This window comes from Phyllopteryx taeniolatus, unplaced genomic scaffold, assembly GCF_024500385.1.
Source record: "Phyllopteryx taeniolatus isolate TA_2022b unplaced genomic scaffold, UOR_Ptae_1.2 contig_24, whole genome shotgun sequence".
Lineage (NCBI taxonomy): Eukaryota > Metazoa > Chordata > Actinopteri > Syngnathiformes > Syngnathidae > Phyllopteryx > Phyllopteryx taeniolatus.
Genome location: NW_026903162.1, coordinates 2,182,239 through 2,200,314, shown reverse-complemented (window position 1 = coordinate 2,200,314; position 18,076 = coordinate 2,182,239). Strand labels below are relative to the sequence as shown.

The following is an 18,076-nucleotide window of genomic DNA, read 5'->3' as shown; positions in this document are numbered from 1 at the left end:
CTGTTAAACTTACTAGGTCTTTAACAATTGCAATCGATTTTTTAGGAATGAAGCTGCTGTAAAAACAGAGTATTTACAATATTACCCTTTCACTCGGTGCGGTTACTCATCAAGGGGTGATATGTGAAGGCAGACCGGATTGGCTCTGTAAAACTAAAGGCAGTTAGCACACCTAGGCGAATTCATTTCGACACAGGCTTAACAGCTCCTCATCTCCTTGCTCATACGGCGTTGGTGCCGGTAAAGGAAAAAGGGGGGAGTTTGACCCTTTAAATGGAGAGTCTTTCAGGACATTTCTCCCGATTAGTCCTGCAGATAAGCGAAATCTGACAAATTGTAGGTTAGGTGTTTAAGACGTTGATTGCAAGAGGGAAGAAGCTGTTGGAATGTCTGCTAGTTCTAGTTTGCATTGATCGGTAGCGCCTACCTGAGGGAAGGAGTCGGAAGAGCTGATGATGGGATGTGGAGGGTCCGAGAGGATTTTGCACGCTCTTGTCTTGGTTCTGGCAGCGTGCAGGTCCTCAAGGGTGGGTGGGGGGTACCGACAATCCTTTCAGCAGTTTTGATTGTCCGTTGCAGTCGGAGTTTGTCCTTTTTTGTAGCAGCACCAAACCAGACTGTGATGGAAGAACACAGGACTGATTCGATGACCGCTGTGTAGAACTGCCTCAGCAGCTCCCGTGGCAGGCCGTGCTTTCTCAGAAGCCGCAGGAAGTACATTCTCTGCTGGGCCTTTTTGAGGACAGAGTTGATGTTTGTCGCTCACTTCAGGTCCTGAGAGACTGTAATTCCCAGGAACTTGAAGGTCTCGACGGTTGACACATGGCAGCTGGACAACGTGAGGGGCAGCTGTGGCGGAGGATGCCTACTGAAGCCCACGATCATCTCTACAGTCGTGAGCGTGTTCAGCTCTAGGTTGTGTCGGCCGCACCGCAGCTCCAACCGCTCCGCTTCCTGTCGATATTGAGACTCGTCACCGTCTTTGATGAGGCCGATGACAGGAGTTCACGAGTTTGACAGCTGGGTGCGTTGAGGTGCAGTCGTTCGTGTAGAGAGAGAAGAGCAGCGGAGAGAGGACACAACCTTGGGGCGCCCCAGTGCTGATGCTGCGTGTGGATGAGGTGGTCTCCCCCAGCCCCACCTGCTGTGTCCTGCCCGTCAGAAAGCTGTAAATCCACTGGCAGATGGCAGGTGAGACGCTGAGCTGGAGAAGCTTGGATGAAAGGAGTTCAGGGATGATGGTGTTGAACGCTGAGATGAAGTCTACGAACAGGATCCTCGCGTAGGTCCCTGCACTGTCGAGGTGTTCTAGGATGAAGTGCAGTCCCATGTTGACTGCATCATCCGCAGACCTGTTCGCTCGGTAGGCAAACTGCAGGGGGTCCAGCAAGGGACGTTCAAAGGACTTCATAACCACAGATGTCAAGGCGACAGGCCTGTAGTCATTTAGACCCGAGATTGCAGGTTTCTTGGGGACTGGAATGATGGTGGAGCGTTTGAAACAGGATGGTACTTCGCACAGTTCCAGAGATCTATTGAAGATCTGAGTGAAGACTGGTGCGAGCTGGTCCGCGCAGACTTTGAGGCAGGATGAGGACACATGGTCTGGGCTTGCCGCTTTGCTAATCTTTTGTTGTTTGAAGATGCGGCTCACATCCTGTTCGCGGATGGTTAACCCAGAAGTCGGTGGTGTGATAGGGGTCGGTGGTGTCGTTTAGAGTCGTTAGCGCTAAACTGTTTTTCCAACTTTGCTGCATAGTTCCTCTTTGCAATGTTAATTTCTTTAGTCAGCTGGTTTCTAGCTCGATTATACAGGGCCCTGTCCCCGCTCTGATATGCGTCCTCCTCAGCTCGGCGAAGCTGCTTAAGTTTGGCAGTGAACCACGGCTTGTTGTTGTTGAAAGTGCGAAATGACTTTGTTGGTACACAAACCTCTTCACAGAAACTTATATAGGATGTGACAGTGTCCGTATATTCATCCAGGCTGCCAGCTGAATTTTAAAAGATACTCCAGTCTGTGCAGTCTAAACAGCTTTGAAGTTCTATCTTTGCTTCATTGGTCCACTTTTTCACTGTTTTCACTGTAGGCTTCGCGCATTAAAGTTCTTACCTGTACGTCGGTATTAAGTGAATTAAGCAGTGATCAGACGAGCCCAGGGCTGCACGAGGTATAGCACGGTATGCGTTTTTTAGCGTAGTATAGCAGTGGTCTAAAATGTTATTTTCCCTGGTAGGACAGTCGATGTGCTGCTTGTATTTAGGGAGTTCGTGGTTGAGTTTAGCTTTGTTAAAGTCCCCGAGAATAATGAGGGGTGAGTCCGGGTGTTTTTTTTTCAATTTCGTTGACTTGTTCGGCGAGCGTTAGCAGTGCGGCGTTCGTGTTAGCTTGAGGCGGGATGTATACGCCAGCCAGGATGAATGATGCAAATTCACGCGGTGAGTAGAATGGCTTACAGTTAAAAAAACAGCGACTCCAAATGCGGGCTGCAGTGTCTGCTGAGCTCCGTGACGTCCGTACACAATTTTTCGTTGATATAGAAGCATATCCCGCCGCCTTTTGTTTTCCCCGATAACTCCGTGATGCGGTCTGCTCGGTGAAGATGAAAACCCGGAAGCATGACGGCACCATCGGGGACAGCCTCGCTATATATAAAATAAAAACATTTTAAGGGTCTAATTGCCTCATATAAAATTTTCCACTTTTTTTAAAAATTTTTTTTAAAGTATACATGTAGGGGGTGACACGGTGGACGACTGGTTAGAGCGTCAGCCTCACAGTTCTGAGGACCCGGGTTCAATCCCCGGCCCCGCCTGTGTGGAGTTTGCATGTTCTCCCCGTGCCTGCGTGGGTCTTCTCCGGGCACTCCGGTTTCCTCCCACATTCCAAAAACATGCATTAATTGGAGACTCTCAATTGCCCGTAGGCATGACTGTGAGTGCGAATGTTTGTTTGTTTCTGTGTCCTGCGATTGGCTGGCAACCAGTTCAGGGTGTACCCCGCCTCCTGCCCGATGACAGCTGGGATAGGCTCCAGCACGGCCGCGACCCTCGTGAGGAGAAGTGGCTCAGAAAATGGATGGATACATGTAGGGGCGGCACGGTGGACGACTGGTTAGAGCGTCTGCCTCACAGTTCTGAGGACCGGGGTTCAATCGCCTGTATGGAGTTTGCATGTTTTCCCCGTGCCTGCGGGGGTTTTCTCCGGGCACTCCGGTTTCCTCCCACATCCCAAAAACGTGCATGGTAGGTTAATTGACAACTCCAAATAGCCCATAGGTGTGAATGTGAGTGCGACTGGTTGTTTGTATGTGCCCTGCGATTGGCTGGCAACCAGTTCAGGGTTTACCCCGCCTCCTGCCCGATGATAGCTGGGATAGACTCCAGCACGCCCGCGATCCTAGTGAGGAGAAGCGGCTCAGAAAATGGATGGATGGATACATGTAGGGCATATTTAGAGTTATGGTCATAACAGAATACTGCTTTTATTGTCCTTAGAGGGCATTATTTAAAAAAATACATTATATATCTTTGGATAGGTCTGAGGCCATCGAACATTTTAGGGGGTTGAAAGTAATCAAATATTCTTGAGGTAGTTTCACACTTAAAAGCCTCTACCATCTTTTGGCTCAAATTACCTTTTAATTGGGAAGTTAACAAAGTTAGGAAAAAATTGAAAAGGGTTATGGATGATATGGATATGACTCAGGTAATTAATGGCCCTACGAGAATTACAAACTCCACCCGCACTCAGATTGATCTAGCTTTTACTGTCACGTACGTGGTTAGGGCGAAGGCGAGGAACGCAAGGCAGGAACATGGTGGACCCAATTGCAGGGAAGCAGGGAGGCAAGGCAGGAGTGCGGGAATCTCAAAATAATAATATTTAATTCCAAAAACAAAGGAAAACAAAGATCATGAAAAAGTCTAAATGCTAAATTAACAAAGTCCAAAATCTAAACACAAAGTAACAAAGAAACACGTGAGTGAACCCAAAACAAGAAACAAGACATGATTGGTGAAATACCTGAGCGACAATGACATGGCAAGACATGTGACAACGACAACTGGCAACTATGACATGGCAAAGACGTGACAACGACAACTGGCAACTATGACATGGCAAAGACGTGACAACGACAACTGGCAACTATGACATGGCAAAGACGTGACAACGACAATGAACCGACGAGAACTGAAAGAAACCAGGGAACTAAATACAAACAAATTGACGAGACAACGAGGAACACCTGGACAAGACGAGTGGCTAGAGAGAGCTGATTGGTCGACACAAAGTAGACGAGAACAGGTGGACACAACAACCTAATGAGCACACGACAAACATGGAACACAGGAAAACATTGAACAAAACTAAACACAACCCAAACCAAAACACAGACCATGACATTTACTAATAGGCCAGAAAGGATCTTAAAGCCATACAATATGCTCACAGGATTGTATGATCACAATCTTATAATGGTCACAAGAAAATTAAATAAAAAGCGCTTCAAACCCTTGGCCACCACTGAATCCTATAGGATACCAAAACTTGAACAACAAAATTTCCAACAGTCTATTCAAGAAGTAAACTGGGATGTATTACTCGCTGGCAAAAATTTAGATGAGGGTTGTTCTAAATTTGCCAACAAAATACAAAAATTATTATGCAATTTACCCGGATAATTAAACTAAAAGCTAGAAAGAATGGCCTTCCTTGGTTAAATACATTTATTCTGAAACTGATGAAAGAACGAGATAATTCCTTGAAGTTGTCAGTCAAATCACGATACAATAGACACCACTTTATTTCACTGAGAAATAGGGTAGTGAAAGAAATAAGAAAATCTAAAGCTGACTTTTTCTTTACTGCTTTGAATAGTGCAAAGGGAAATTCTAAAATAACCTGGAATTATATTAAAAAACTATTGGGTGATACACAAAATAACAAAACAAAACTAATGCAAATTCAATTAAATGGAAACATCCTGACGGAACCTCAAGTGATTGAATCTGTGTCAGAAATCTCTGCTAAATTTGCAGTAAAACAAAGGAAGGAATACCCTGCATTGTCTGCAACGCAGTTCTTTACTATTACAAATATTACTGAGACCAAAGTTATCGATTTAATTCATTCATTCAAACCATCTAAGGCAAAGGATGTTTTTGGAATGGACACGAACATGCTCAAAGATCTAGGTACAACTCTTGCTACTCCTATTGCCTCAATCATTAATCTTTCAATTTCATCTGGTCACTTTCCAAAGGCCTGGAAATCTACTATTGTTACCCCTGTCGTTAAATCCGGTGATTCAACTTCGCTGAATAACTACCGACCTATAAGCATTCTTCCGGCCGTTTCCAAAGTTGCAGAAAAATGGGTGTCAGAGCAGATTGTCCATTATTTAATCAGCAGCTCCCCCTCTCTACACGCCATGCAGTATGGTTTCAGATCCAAGCATTCCACTGAAATGGCAACATGCCTCTTCATTGAGAAAATAAAATATTCTCTCGACAAGGGTGGAGTTGTAGGGGCGGTGTTCTTGGACCTCAGGAAAGCTTTCGACACAGTAAATCACTGTTCTTCTTACCAAGCTCTCAAAATTTAACTTCTCTCGCAAAGCTGTGAGCTGGATTGAATCATATCTGCATGACCGAGCACAATCTGTATCAGTTAACAACTGCAGATCAGAGTCTCATAGGCTAACCTCTGGAGTCCCTCAGGGATCAATATTAGGCCCCCTTTTATTTAGTCTTTATATCAACGATTTGCCCACTGTTTGTTCTGAAGCTGAGTGCGTAATGTATGCAGACGACACGGTTTTCTTTGTTCATGGTCGCTCCAAAGATACTGTTGCTGCTAAACTCACTAATACAATGTCCTGTGTCACAACTTGGTTGCAGGAGTGCTGTCTACAGCTAAACGTTTCTAAAACTGTAGGCATGTATTTCACTTAAACAAATAGAGTATCACCTGACCCCGACATACTTGTTAATGGAGAAAAAATGCAAATTGTCAGCCAATACAAATATCTTGGGTTAATAATAGATTCACAGCTTTCCTTTAAAGCCCATATTGACAAATTGTGTAAAAACATCAAATTAAACCTCGCAAATTTTCGTGCAATTCGAAATAAAATGTCAACTGACGCCGCAAAAATTTACTTGCATTCAATGATTCTTAGTCAGTTTAACTATTGCATAACCAGTTGGTCCCAGGCTGGTCAGAATGCAAAAAAAACATTGGAAGTTTTGTACAAACAAGTAATTAAAGTGATGGATAAAAAAACAAGGCACTATCATCACTGTGCAATTTAAAAAAAAATACAGTCTTTTAAACTGGGACAACCTTCACAGATTTAAATTTGATTTATAAAGTACTGCATGATTTGGCTCCAGCTCCTCTGGCTGAGTTTATCAGCCAAAGAAACAGCTCTGAGCGTGTCACTCGAGGCTCTGTCAGAGGTGACTCTCTCATTCCTCTGCGCAGGAGCACTTTCAGTAAGTCAGCCTGGTCAGTGAGGAGCGCTGGTGAGTGGAACTCAGTACCTGAGGAGGTTAAACTGCTTACAACATACAAGGTCTTCACAAAAAAACTGAAAATGTGGCTAGTTACCACCTATAGCTGCCAACACTAAAAGACAAGTATGTTATGATGTTTTTTTGTTATGATCAAATTATTTGTGGTTTTATTCTCTCTTAATTGTATAGTAAGTATTTGATTATGTATCCTGTATTATATTGTCTTGTAGATGTATTTTACTGCTTTTTTACATCATGGCCAGGGGACTACAGATGAAAACTAGCCTTCTGGCTAATTCTGGCTTTTTTAACCATGTGTACTTCATGTGTTTTATGAAATTGCATTGTCCCCTTTCAAATAAACTGATTAATAATAATAATAGATACAGTGTAATAGCTGTCTCAAAAATGTATATTGTTCCATATTGTTCTACCAAAATATTGAAGGAAATTATTTGGTCGTGTCCTTTTGTTGTTTCATCCTCTCCCAACTTCACTTTGGAAGGCCATGAGAAAGGGGTCAGTTGTCAAAATCTGGGACTACCAGGTATAGCATGTTTTTGTCCCGAAAAAGTAAGATCAGCATGATACAGGCTTTTCTATCTTAACGATACATTTCTAATGACTGTCCCATCATATTGCCTCAACAAATAATTAGACTTCACACCGATGTTCACACCTTATCGGTATAGGCCGATATTTAGCATTTTATGCTGATCGGCTTTAATATCATAATTCGTTGATCCCAACAATGACGTCATTGATCGGCTTCGGAAAAGACATTTACTCCGCGTCGCCATCGTGCACAGTATATTGCAATCCAAAAGCGAGTTTATTTTTAGCCTTGTTGCATGTATTTTGATGAAGTACTGAAAATATCTGACGGCCAATGAAGTTATTTAAAATAAAAAAAAATAAAAACATGTCGGCGGTGTGGGAGAGAACACGTAATGCAGACTACAAAACAAATTTGCTCTTTCACGATTGCACCCGTTTTTTTTACAATCACTGGGCTTTGTCTTGCCAACTCAAACGCGACTGGATACACTCGTTACCATGGCGACGACAACAAAAGTGGATCGCGCCGACTGTATTATCAGGACAAAATGGGGAAAAACGTGTGTTGGTGGTCACCGGAGCTCAGGAGAGGACGTTCGTTTAAGGCTTGCTTGAAGTATGTTCCCGTACTTTTAATACGATACGGCTCGCAAGCAGGCAACAAAACATTATGTAGCCTGGCAAGCTAGTACTAGCACTAACGGTTGCAAGCGAACAGGCAGGTGTTCTGTCTAATCATGCTCGAAAGTTTTGGTATGGGTGAAGTAATTTAATTATAATAAAGTAATTCAATTACAGTAAGTTAGCACCCATTATTTCTGTCATGTTGTAATGTTGGTTTGATCTGACTGATTAGAATACATGATATGACTAGAGTGGTGATTTCCAACCTTTATGGAGCCAAGGAACATATTTTATAATTGGAAAATCTCACGGCACACCAACAAACAAAAATGTCACAAAAAGTGGATACATTAATTACTGCATGTACTTCTGCCATCTAATAGAAGACCATACATTTGTTCTGTCTGTCACTATGCCTCACTGGCATAAATAGATAAACAAAGATGCATTATTTATTGTATATAGACTTTTTTGAGCATTTAAGTACACAAGTATATACAGTAAATGAACAAGTCATTTAAATAGACACATTGCTCGATCTTCTGATCGGATCGGTGATCGGTTATCGTTTTTTTAAACTCGCTGTTTACTATAAAATTAAACGAAACAAAAATAATTAAACACACTATATATTTAAATACAAGACACACATGATTGTTTTAGAAATCGCTAGCTTAATGCCAAAACTCAATGGAAAACCCCATTGACGGCCCAGCTACAATTACCATTACATCACGGGGGATTTACCTTCAAATAACAAATATTTATACACAAACTCCATAGTAACACATACAGATAGGTAATGTAACAATACACACAGTATTAATCTGTGAAAACTTAAATTAATTCACTGCCAGTCCTCCATGTTAACATGGATATTTGAATTTAACAGCATTCAATAGCAGTGAATGAGTTAATGTTTTATCACGACGGTCTTGTATTCTTTTTCTAGCTTACAGAAAATGCTCCATTTTTCTGTTTTAGGTCAATTAGGATTACCAAAATTATTTCTTTTTGGTAAATGCTAAATATTTTATTATTTTTTTAATTTATAATTTTAATTTATTATTCATTTTATGTATCGGATTGGGACTGAGTATCGGGAGATATTTAACATTAAAGACTGACTTGGGTGCAAAACAAAATGCGATTGGGACATCCTTACAAATAATTTATCTGGAGTTTAATTCTGTTCTAGAACAAGACCTGTGTTCAGACACTGGACGGCCATGCTCAGAATGTCACATGCGTTAGCTTCCACCCAGAGCTACCAATCATAATCACTGAGTGAGAGGATGGTGAGCTGCAATATCTCGTGTTCCGTTCTCTTCCAACTGCTATATTAGTCTTTGCTTCGCACAACATTATCTTTCACTGAAGGTACGGTACGTATTTGGCACTCAAGCACATACCGCCTGGAGAGCACCCTCAACTACGGTATGGAGCAAGTGCGGTGTGCGTGCGTCCTCAGGGGCTCCAACAATGTAGCGCTGGGCTATGATGAAGGCAGCATCATTGTTAAAGTACAAGAACAGTATTTTTAATCATTGAAGTCACAACAGCTCCTGCAAGTAAAATTTTCTTAATGTGAGTTACAGTCATACCTTGGCGTACAAGGTTCATTTGTTCTGTGACCAAGGTTATAACTAAATTTTTCACCATTAAATTAATTGAAATGCCATTGAATCCGTTCAGGACCCCCCAAAAAACACCACCAGTTTTGTTTTGTTTTTTGCTGCGTTTCTGATAAAGACAAATACAACTAAATTGTATAAAAACATAATGAAACAATAAAAAGAGAATGTGAAGAAATAAACTGGTTTTATAAAGTGTATTACTTTATGTACTGTAGTACGTGTTGGAAGTGTGCCTTTAAGGAGCGTGTCAGGATGGTGAATGTGGGTGGACTTAGTAGTTAGGTTACTCTGCGTGTGATCCTCTAGGCGTGAGTTGGGGCCTACAGCAGCTCCTTATGGGTGCTGTCATTTTGTGTTTGGCTGTTTTTTATATTAAATTAACAGCCGAAAGTGCATCATCAATTGTGGCTCTTCCTGCCCACTTGCAAGGGCATTACCGTACCTTAAAAGCAAAAAATTGATCAAGCATGACTTTGTAACTCGAAAAACGTGTCATTTGGGGCACTCATCAAGATAGTACTGTACCTTGTTACTATAGTGTAAGTACTCTTCAATATCGTGCAGGTGATATAAAAGCAGTCTTCACATTGCTTTCATGCATACAAAAAAACCATTGTCGATCTCATCTGTTGTTTGTTTTCTCTTCAGGTGGGCCGCGAGGAGCCGGCCATGTCAATGGACACCAGCGGGAAGATTATTTGGGCCAAGCACCGTCAAATACAGCAGGCCAACTTGATGGTGTTGTAGGATGGTATCTCTCCGCCGGTCCTTCGCGTGTTCGTTGAATTTCGGATGATGAGAATGTTGGAGTCCGAATCAGAGACTGGAAATGAACTTCTTTGAGATCTTTATTGCAGAATATTCTGGGTACAAATGTTCTACAGGCAAAGGCTGCAGCTGCACAAAATGTGCTCAAATGTGCGCTTTCTCAGCGTTCAGTGCGAGATTATATACAGTGTTCAGGGCGGTGTTTAAAGCTTGAGCAGGGTGGATCCAAGGTCACAGCATTCTCTTCTTGGGACAAAACATCCTGTTTGCGGCTGACGTAGTTTTCACAGTTACGTGATTATCTGATTATCAGAACATTTTAATACTGAGGTTAGGTTACAAAACATAACAGTGCACAAATAAGTCTATGTATGATCATGACATCAGTATATCACGTGCGAGGGCCTTCAATCCCCCAGGATATGTTAAATAGCATGTAAGAGAATGTACGATTACAAAAATATGCCCGCGGGGTCATCGAGCATCTCAGGGGTATCCCCTGAAGACAAGAGTGGCATCATCTGGGCGGGGTTATTAACATCTCTCTTTTCGATAGCTGCTGTAATGAGCTGCTGGCTAAGAGAGCGCAAGCAAGAAATGCAACAACATCCACATATTGTGAGAAAAGCACCAAACACAGCAATAGAAATAAAAATAGAAGATACCAGAGCCTTATAACGTCCAAAAACACTCATCCAATTGTCCCAAATAGAAGTATCTACCCCGGAATGTTGCTTCATCTTTTTGTTTAATGTTCTGAGCCCTACAATTGCAGAGGTTAGGCTGCCATCAGAAGCTGTGTTATTAGGAATAAAAGTGCAACATTGTTCGCCAAACATGGAGCATACGCCTCCTTTTTCTGCCAGGAGCATATCTAAAGCAATGCGATTCTCGAAAGCCATCAGAGAGGTGGCGGCTAGTTGACCATGTACCGCTTCAAATCCGCTTTGTGTCCAATTTCCTAAGCGTTGCACATTGTAATGTATGTAATTAATTATATCTGTGTTTTTATTTATAGTACACCACCAACAGATTGTGGATTCAAATCCTGCGGCTAACTCTCTTGAGATGTTAATATAATAAAAAGGGTTGTGATGTAACAACAAATTTAAACATTTTCCACTTGCGGGCCATTGTTGGGTGGTGTTTTTTCAGGATTGTTGCTAGAGAGCGCTGTCAGCTTCTTCAGGACCTGGGGTTAGACTACCCGGTCCTAGGTTGAGTCACCGGGATTATTCTGCCCGTGTACTGTGATCTCAACCTTTGATGAGTGATGTCCTCACTGGGATGGGATCTGGTCTGGCGTTGACATGCAGTCAGTACTTGTGGCAATGATGATCTGTCGAGACGGGGTCTTTGCTGGTCGTATAGCGGTGAGGTGGTACCACGTCTCCCCCTTATCTTGTAGGCGGACAGCAGACGATGTTCTCGCCGTCACTTTATGAGGACCTGTCCACCTGGGTTCAGACCACTTTCTTTTGGTTACTTTCAACCATACAAATTCACGTTCATGCATTACCAAAGGAGCGTCGGGTTGTTTTGCAGTTAGTTGCGAAAAAGCAAGCGTTAGTTGTTTGAGCTCCGGAGGGCCGGACACATCTGTTGTCTCCAGTGGAGCTGTTGGAGCCGGAAACGGTCTGTTAGTATGACATTCAAATGGAGTCCAGCCTTTGGCTGAATTGAGTGACATTCGTACATTCATCAAAGCCAAAGGAAGGGCTTGTAGCCAATTGAGATTTGAAGTAGCTAAAGCTTTGGCCAATTTTTCCTTAATGTTCCGATTCATTCTTTCTACTTGTCCTTGGGACTGTGGGTGATATACTGAACCAAATGTGTGCTTCAGTCCCAGGGCTTTTTCTACTTCCTGCAAATGTTTGTTTTTAAAATGGGTCCCATTATCAGACCTTATTTTATTTGGGAACCCATGAGATGGAATATAATGGTTAACCAAATGTTTAACCACTATGTTTGCCGTTTCTGTTTTGCAGGGATAGGCTTCAGGCCAACCGGAGAAGGAATCCACTATCACTAGTAGATACCTGTAACCGGACACACTTTTAATCATGTCTGTAAAATCCATTGAAACCACCTGCCCAGGTGCCGTCACGTCCATATCGTGAGTTCCCTGGGGTGATTTCGTGGTAGGCATGCTGTTATATCTGCTACAGACACTGCAATCCTGGAGTTCATTTTTAACAATTGCTCTCATGAAAGGATGCCACCAGGTGTGGAGTCGTCTCAGTGTTTCTTCCACGCCTACATGGCATGCTCCATGAGCTTCGCTTATCAACAGTTTTAATTGCTTCTGAGGTAGTATACATTTTCCTCCTTTTCTCCAAATACCTTTCTCATCTCGCTCACCCCCTTTTGACTTCCACATACTCCTTTCTTCGGGACTCCCTTGTTCCTGGCATATTTTAACTGTCTCTTCTGTTACTTCCTGTCTGTCTTTTAATTCTGTTTCACTTACAACTAGTTGTGAGGTGGGAAGATAACCAGCCGCTGCTTTCGCCGCTTTATCCGCTGCGTCATTTCCTGCTGATACAAAATCATCCTTTTTAGTGTGTCCTTTACATTTTAAGACTGCCACTGCTTTGGGCATCATTAATGCTTCTTTCAATTTTAATATTTCTTGATAATGTTTTATGTGGACTCCCGTTGCAGTCATGAAGTCATTTCTTTGCCATTCGGCCATGGCTGTATGTACTACTACATGAGCATATGCCGAGTCAGTGTAAATGTTGGTCGTTTTGTCTTGGGCCAGCTGGAGAGCGGCTGTTACTGCCGTTATCTCTGCTCTTTGGGCAGATTGTTGCCCTTTGAGTTTTTCCACTTCTATTGTTACAAATCCTGTATCAGTTGGTTTTGTTACAGCAAACCCTGACTGGAGCCCTTGTTCTCCTTTAAAACAGCATCCGTCCGTGAATAGTATCAAGTCAGGATTTTGCAAGGGCATTTCATATAGATCTTCCCTAAGTGTGTTATCTGTTATGATTCGTTGGGTACAGCAATGAGGCGGTCCTTCAAAAAGCCCTTCAGCCATGTTAATGCCCTCGTGTGTAAAAAGTATATGTGGCTGTGTGAGTATTACCTCAATTTTCCTTTGTCTTCCTCCTGTCATGGTGAAAACATGGCTTGTCACGTACTGTACTGTACTGTGAGAAGTGCGTACTGTCAATGGATGATATAAGACGATGTGTGATGTTTTTTGAATGAGTCGAGCTAACGCAGAGGCAAATGCCGCGCATACTGGATGTCGCTTTTCGTATTTTTCAAGTGGCGTAGAGGCATATAGACAAATTTGTCTTTTTCCTGATTCCCCCTTTTGATGAAGAGCAGCAGATACACTGCTGGTCTTTTCAGAAACATCCAGGAAAAACATTCTGTTGTAGTCAGGAATAGCCAATGCGGCAGCTGAGGACAAGTGCTGTTTGAGGTTTACAAAAAAGATTTCCGCTTCAGTGGTCCAAGTGAGGATATGTGACAAATTTTTCATGCCTTCAATGTTAACCATTTGGGGAAGAGGATGTGTAAGTTCTGCAAAGTCCGGGACATGATGGCGTGAGTAGTTGCACAGTCCTAAGAAGGCGAGCATTTGTTTGACATTGACAGGTTTCGGGTGGTGTAAGATGTCATCTTTGTGTGAGGGAGACATCCCTGTGCCTTTGCATGAAATAAGGCGTCCCAAAAAGGAAACTTGTGGCCTTGCAATTTGTAGTTTGCTTTTGGAGCACTTAAGTCCTACTGACGCTAGATGAGACAAGAGTTGCTGGGTGGCTCGAAGACATAAGGACTCGGAAGAGGCGGCCAACAATATGTCATCTACATATTGTATTAAGAGCACACCTTCCGGAAGTTGAAGTGGTGATAAAAGTTGTCTGAGATGATCATTGAACAGTCCTGGTGACAGAACAAAGCCTTGTGGAAGTCGGTTGTAAGAATAGTATTCATTATTCCAAGTAAATGAATGCAGCCCTATGGGGGGCACAAGTCAGTGCAAACTGTAGGCCGGTCCCAAGCCCGGATAAATGCAGAGGGTTGCGTCAGGAAGGGCATCCGGCTTAAAACCTTGCCAAACAAATATGAGCGTTCATCCAAAGAATTCCATACCGGATCGGTCGTGGCCAACGTCCGCCACCGGCGCCGTCAACCTGCAGGGCGCTGTTGGAAATTCAGCTACTGTGGGTCGAAGTCGAAGTCAAAGAAGAAGAAGAAGAAGAGGTGGAAAGCGGGTTCTTCGGCAGAAAGAGAAGAGGAAAACACAGAGCCTAGAACTGAATGTGGGGACTTTGAATGTTGGGACTATGACAGGAAAATCTCGGGAGTTGGTTGACATGATGATTAGGAGAAAGGTTGATATATTGTGTGTCCAGGAGACCAGGTGGAAAGGCAGTAAGGCTAGAAGTTTAGGGGCAGGGTTTAAATTATTTTACCATGGTGTAGATGGGAAGAGAAATGGAGTCGGGGTTATTTTAAAAGAAGAGTTGGCTAAGAATGTCTTGGAGGTGAAAAGAGTATCAGATCGAGTGATGAGGCTGAAATTTGAAATTGAGGGTGTTATGTGTAATGTGATTAGTGGCTATGCCCCACAGGTAGGATGTGACCTAGAGGTGAAAGAGAAATTCTGGAAGGAGCTAGATGATGTAGTTCTGAGCATCCCAGACAGAGAGAGAGTCGTAATTGGTGCAGACTGTAATGGACATGTTGGTGAAGGTAATAAGGGTGATGAAGAAGTGATGGGTAAGTACGGTATCCAGGAAAGGAACTTGGAGGGACAGATGGTGGTAGACTTTGCAACAAGGATGCAAATGGCTGTAGTGAACACTTTTTTCCAGAAGAGGCACGAACATAGGGTGACCTACAAGAGCGGAGGTAGAAGCACACAGGTGGATTACATCTTGTGCAGACGATGTAATCTGAAGGAGGTTACCAACTGTAAGGTAGTGGTAGGGGAGAGTGTGGCTAGACAGCATAGGATGGTGGTGTGTAAGATGACTCTGGTGGTGGGGAGGAAAATTAGGAAGACAAAGGCAGAGAAGAGAACCATGTGGTGGAAGCTGAGACACGACGAGTGTTGTGCAGCTTTTCGGGAAGAGGTGATACAGGCTCTCGGTGGACGGGAAGAGCTTCCAGAAGACTGGACCACTGCAGCCAAGGTGATCAGAGAAGCAGGCAGGAGAGTACTTGGTGTATCTTCTGGCAGGAAAGGAGAGAAGGAGACTTGGTGGTGGAACCTCACAGTACAGGAAATCATACAAGGAAAACGGTTAGCTAAGAAGAAGTGGGACACTGAGAGGACCGAGGAGAGGCGAAAGGAATACATTGAGATGCGACACAGGGCAAAGGTAGAGGTGGCAAAGGCAAAACAAGAGGCATATGATGACATGTATGGCAGGTTGGACACTAAAGAAGGAGAAAAGGATCTATACAGGCTGGCCAGACAGAGGGATAGAGATGGGAAGGATGTGCAGCAGGTTAGGGTGATTAAGGATAGAGATGGAAATATGTTGACTGGTGCCAGCAGTGTGCTAGGTAGATGGAAAAAATACTTCGAGGAGTTGATGAATGAGGAAAATGATAGAGAAGGGAGAGTAGAAGAGGCAAGTGTGGTGGACCAGGAAGTGGCAATGATTAGTAAGGGGGAAGTTAGAAAGGCATTAAAGAGAATGAAAAATGGAAAGGCAGTTGGTCCTGATGACATTCCTGTGGAGGTATGGAAGCATCTAGGAGAGATGGCTGTGGAGTTTTTGACCAGCTTGTTCAATAGAATTCTAGTGCGTGAGAAGATGCCTGAGGAATGGAGGAAAAGTGTACTGGTGCCCATTTTTAAGAACAAAGGTGATGTGCAGAGCTGTGGCAACTATAGAGGAATAAACTGGAAATGAACTTCTTTGAGATCTTTATTGCAGAATATTCTGGGTACAAATGTTCTACAGGCAAAGGCTGCAGCTGCACAAAATGTGCTCAAATGTGCGCTTTCTCAGCGTTCAGTGCGAGATTATATAGTGTTCAGGGCGGTGTTTAAAGCTTGAGCAGGGTGCATCCAAGGTCACAGCATTATCTCTTCTTGGGACAAAACATCCTGTTTTCACAGTTACGTGATTATCAGAACATTTTAATACAGAGGTTAGGTTACACAACATAACAGTGCACAAATAAGTCTATGTATGATCATGACATCAGTATATCACGTGCGAGGGCCTTCAATGGAAATGGGTGATGCTGAGATTAAGGATGGAGAGAGGCTCCCACTGGCGGTGAAAGACTTGGAAAGTTTTGAGATACACCCTCAAACTATCCAGCATAACCCCAACGGGAGGTACGCTGAATGTGCACAAACAATTTCAATGTCTTGAGTAACCTGCTCTCATGTCGAGCTCTCATTTATAGGTTTGTTGCAGTGTGTGGCAATGGAGAGACATCATCTGTACTGCCATAGCTCTGAGAATCAAATTCTTCGGCTCAGCACAGGAGTTTGCTTGGGCACATGACTCATCTGAGTAAGTGTTCACTTTTAAGTCTGTCTGGGTTGCTTTACTGCTCAATTGCTACAGTATGAGCAAATGTTCAGTGCTTATGTATTTGTGTAAAATGACAGCAGCAGACAATCCTTACTCATATAATTGTCTTTCTTATTTACAGTATGTTTAAGCGCATATGTAATAGTTAATGCCTCTTCTCTTTTTAACAGATATGCGATTAGAGAAAGCAGAAGCGTCGTGAAAATAATGCAGAATTTCAAAGTAAAGAAATCATTCACGCCTGACTTTGAAGCAAAGGGTAATGGCATTACTGTCATAAAGCAAACTTGTAGTTCAATAGGTTATTGCTGGTAAAAACAACAACCAATATGTTCTTTTTTTGGACACTGCAGGCATCTATGGAGGTTTCTTGCTTGGGGTGAGGTCAGTGAATGATCTGGGATTTTATGATTGGGAGAACACCGAACTGATCCGCCGCATTGAGATCCAACCTAAACACGTAAGACTTGTCCGTTTCTCTTTCAATAGGAAACTTGACAAGGTTTTCCAAAAATGACAGTCTTAAATGACAAGTTTGGTTGGAATGGCCACTTCAACCTGAGTACAGCAAATCAAGAATTTTGAAAGTGGGATGATAGGTTCCGGAGAAATTCAGTTTGTGTCGCAAAAAATTGACTCTTTGGGGAGTGTTTTTGTGTGATATGGGCAATAGAAAAGCTGGCCAAAAACACCTTCAAATTAGAGTGAAACAGTATGAGTTTATTATTTCTCAACATATGACTTTTTTATTTATTTTTTTTGTCCTGTGTGCAGATCTTCTGGTCGGACTCTGGTCAGTTGGTCTGCATCGCGACTAAAGATCCTTTGATACATGGCTAATAAAGTAGCTGCCTCACGAGAGAACAACGAAGGAGTGACGGAGGACGGCATTGAGGATGCTTTTGAGGTTTGTGTGTATTTCCATTGTTATCAGCCCTTTTTTATGGAACAGTAACCCCCCCACATGCTTGAAACATTAAAAAACACTTTTTAAAGCATTCATTAGCACCTGCTGTTACTCTGTCGTTTACAGTTCTCTAAATAAGAGGCAAAACTTGCCTCAAGCTGTTTTTTTTTTTGGTCAATCCATGAAATATTTTCTGTAAAACTGACATATATAACAAAAGCGATTGAAACATATTTTTAAACACCAAAATGTTCAACCAAACCATGTACTGTAATTTTTCTTGCATAATGTGCATTTTTTCCCCCCAAAACATTTTCAATAGTGCTTTCACATTTTATAAATGTATGTATGCCGCCATCTAGTGGTTATGAAAAACCTGTACACTTTCATTCCAAAATGCCACCGCCACCTACTGGTTATAAAAAAAAGTGTAGCCTACACTTTTATTCCAATGTGACAGGGGTACGTATGACTGCATATATGCACAGTTTTGCTCATAAGTTTACATACACTGGCAGAATTTGTGAAATATCGTTTTTGTT

General features: G+C 42.6%; 1 protein-coding gene across 13 annotated transcripts in view; it reads left to right on the top strand.

Moving 5' to 3' along the window:
- The window catches only part of LOC133473306 (serine/arginine repetitive matrix protein 1-like), a 35,829-nt gene that overhangs the window by 10,354 nt on the left and 7,399 nt on the right, over positions 1-18,076 (top strand). For 5 of the 13 annotated variants that reach the window (XM_061764930.1, XM_061764936.1, XM_061764931.1 and 2 more), the window contains exons 1-5: positions 15,013-16,425; positions 16,497-16,606; positions 16,798-16,886; positions 16,981-17,087; positions 17,402-17,534. Coding sequence is in view for 1 of the 13 variants with exons in the window: in XM_061764941.1 (XP_061620925.1) it covers positions 15,083-15,991 (909 nt within the window). In the remaining 12 variants the exon portion in view is untranslated. Of the gene's footprint in view, positions 1-500; positions 1,192-8,899; positions 9,000-9,986; positions 12,248-12,320; positions 12,417-15,012; positions 16,426-16,496; positions 16,607-16,797; positions 16,887-16,980; positions 17,088-17,401; positions 17,535-18,076 lie in introns of those variants that run through there. The other 8 variants (XM_061764937.1, XM_061764929.1, XM_061764940.1 and 5 more) reach the window with 7 other exon arrangements.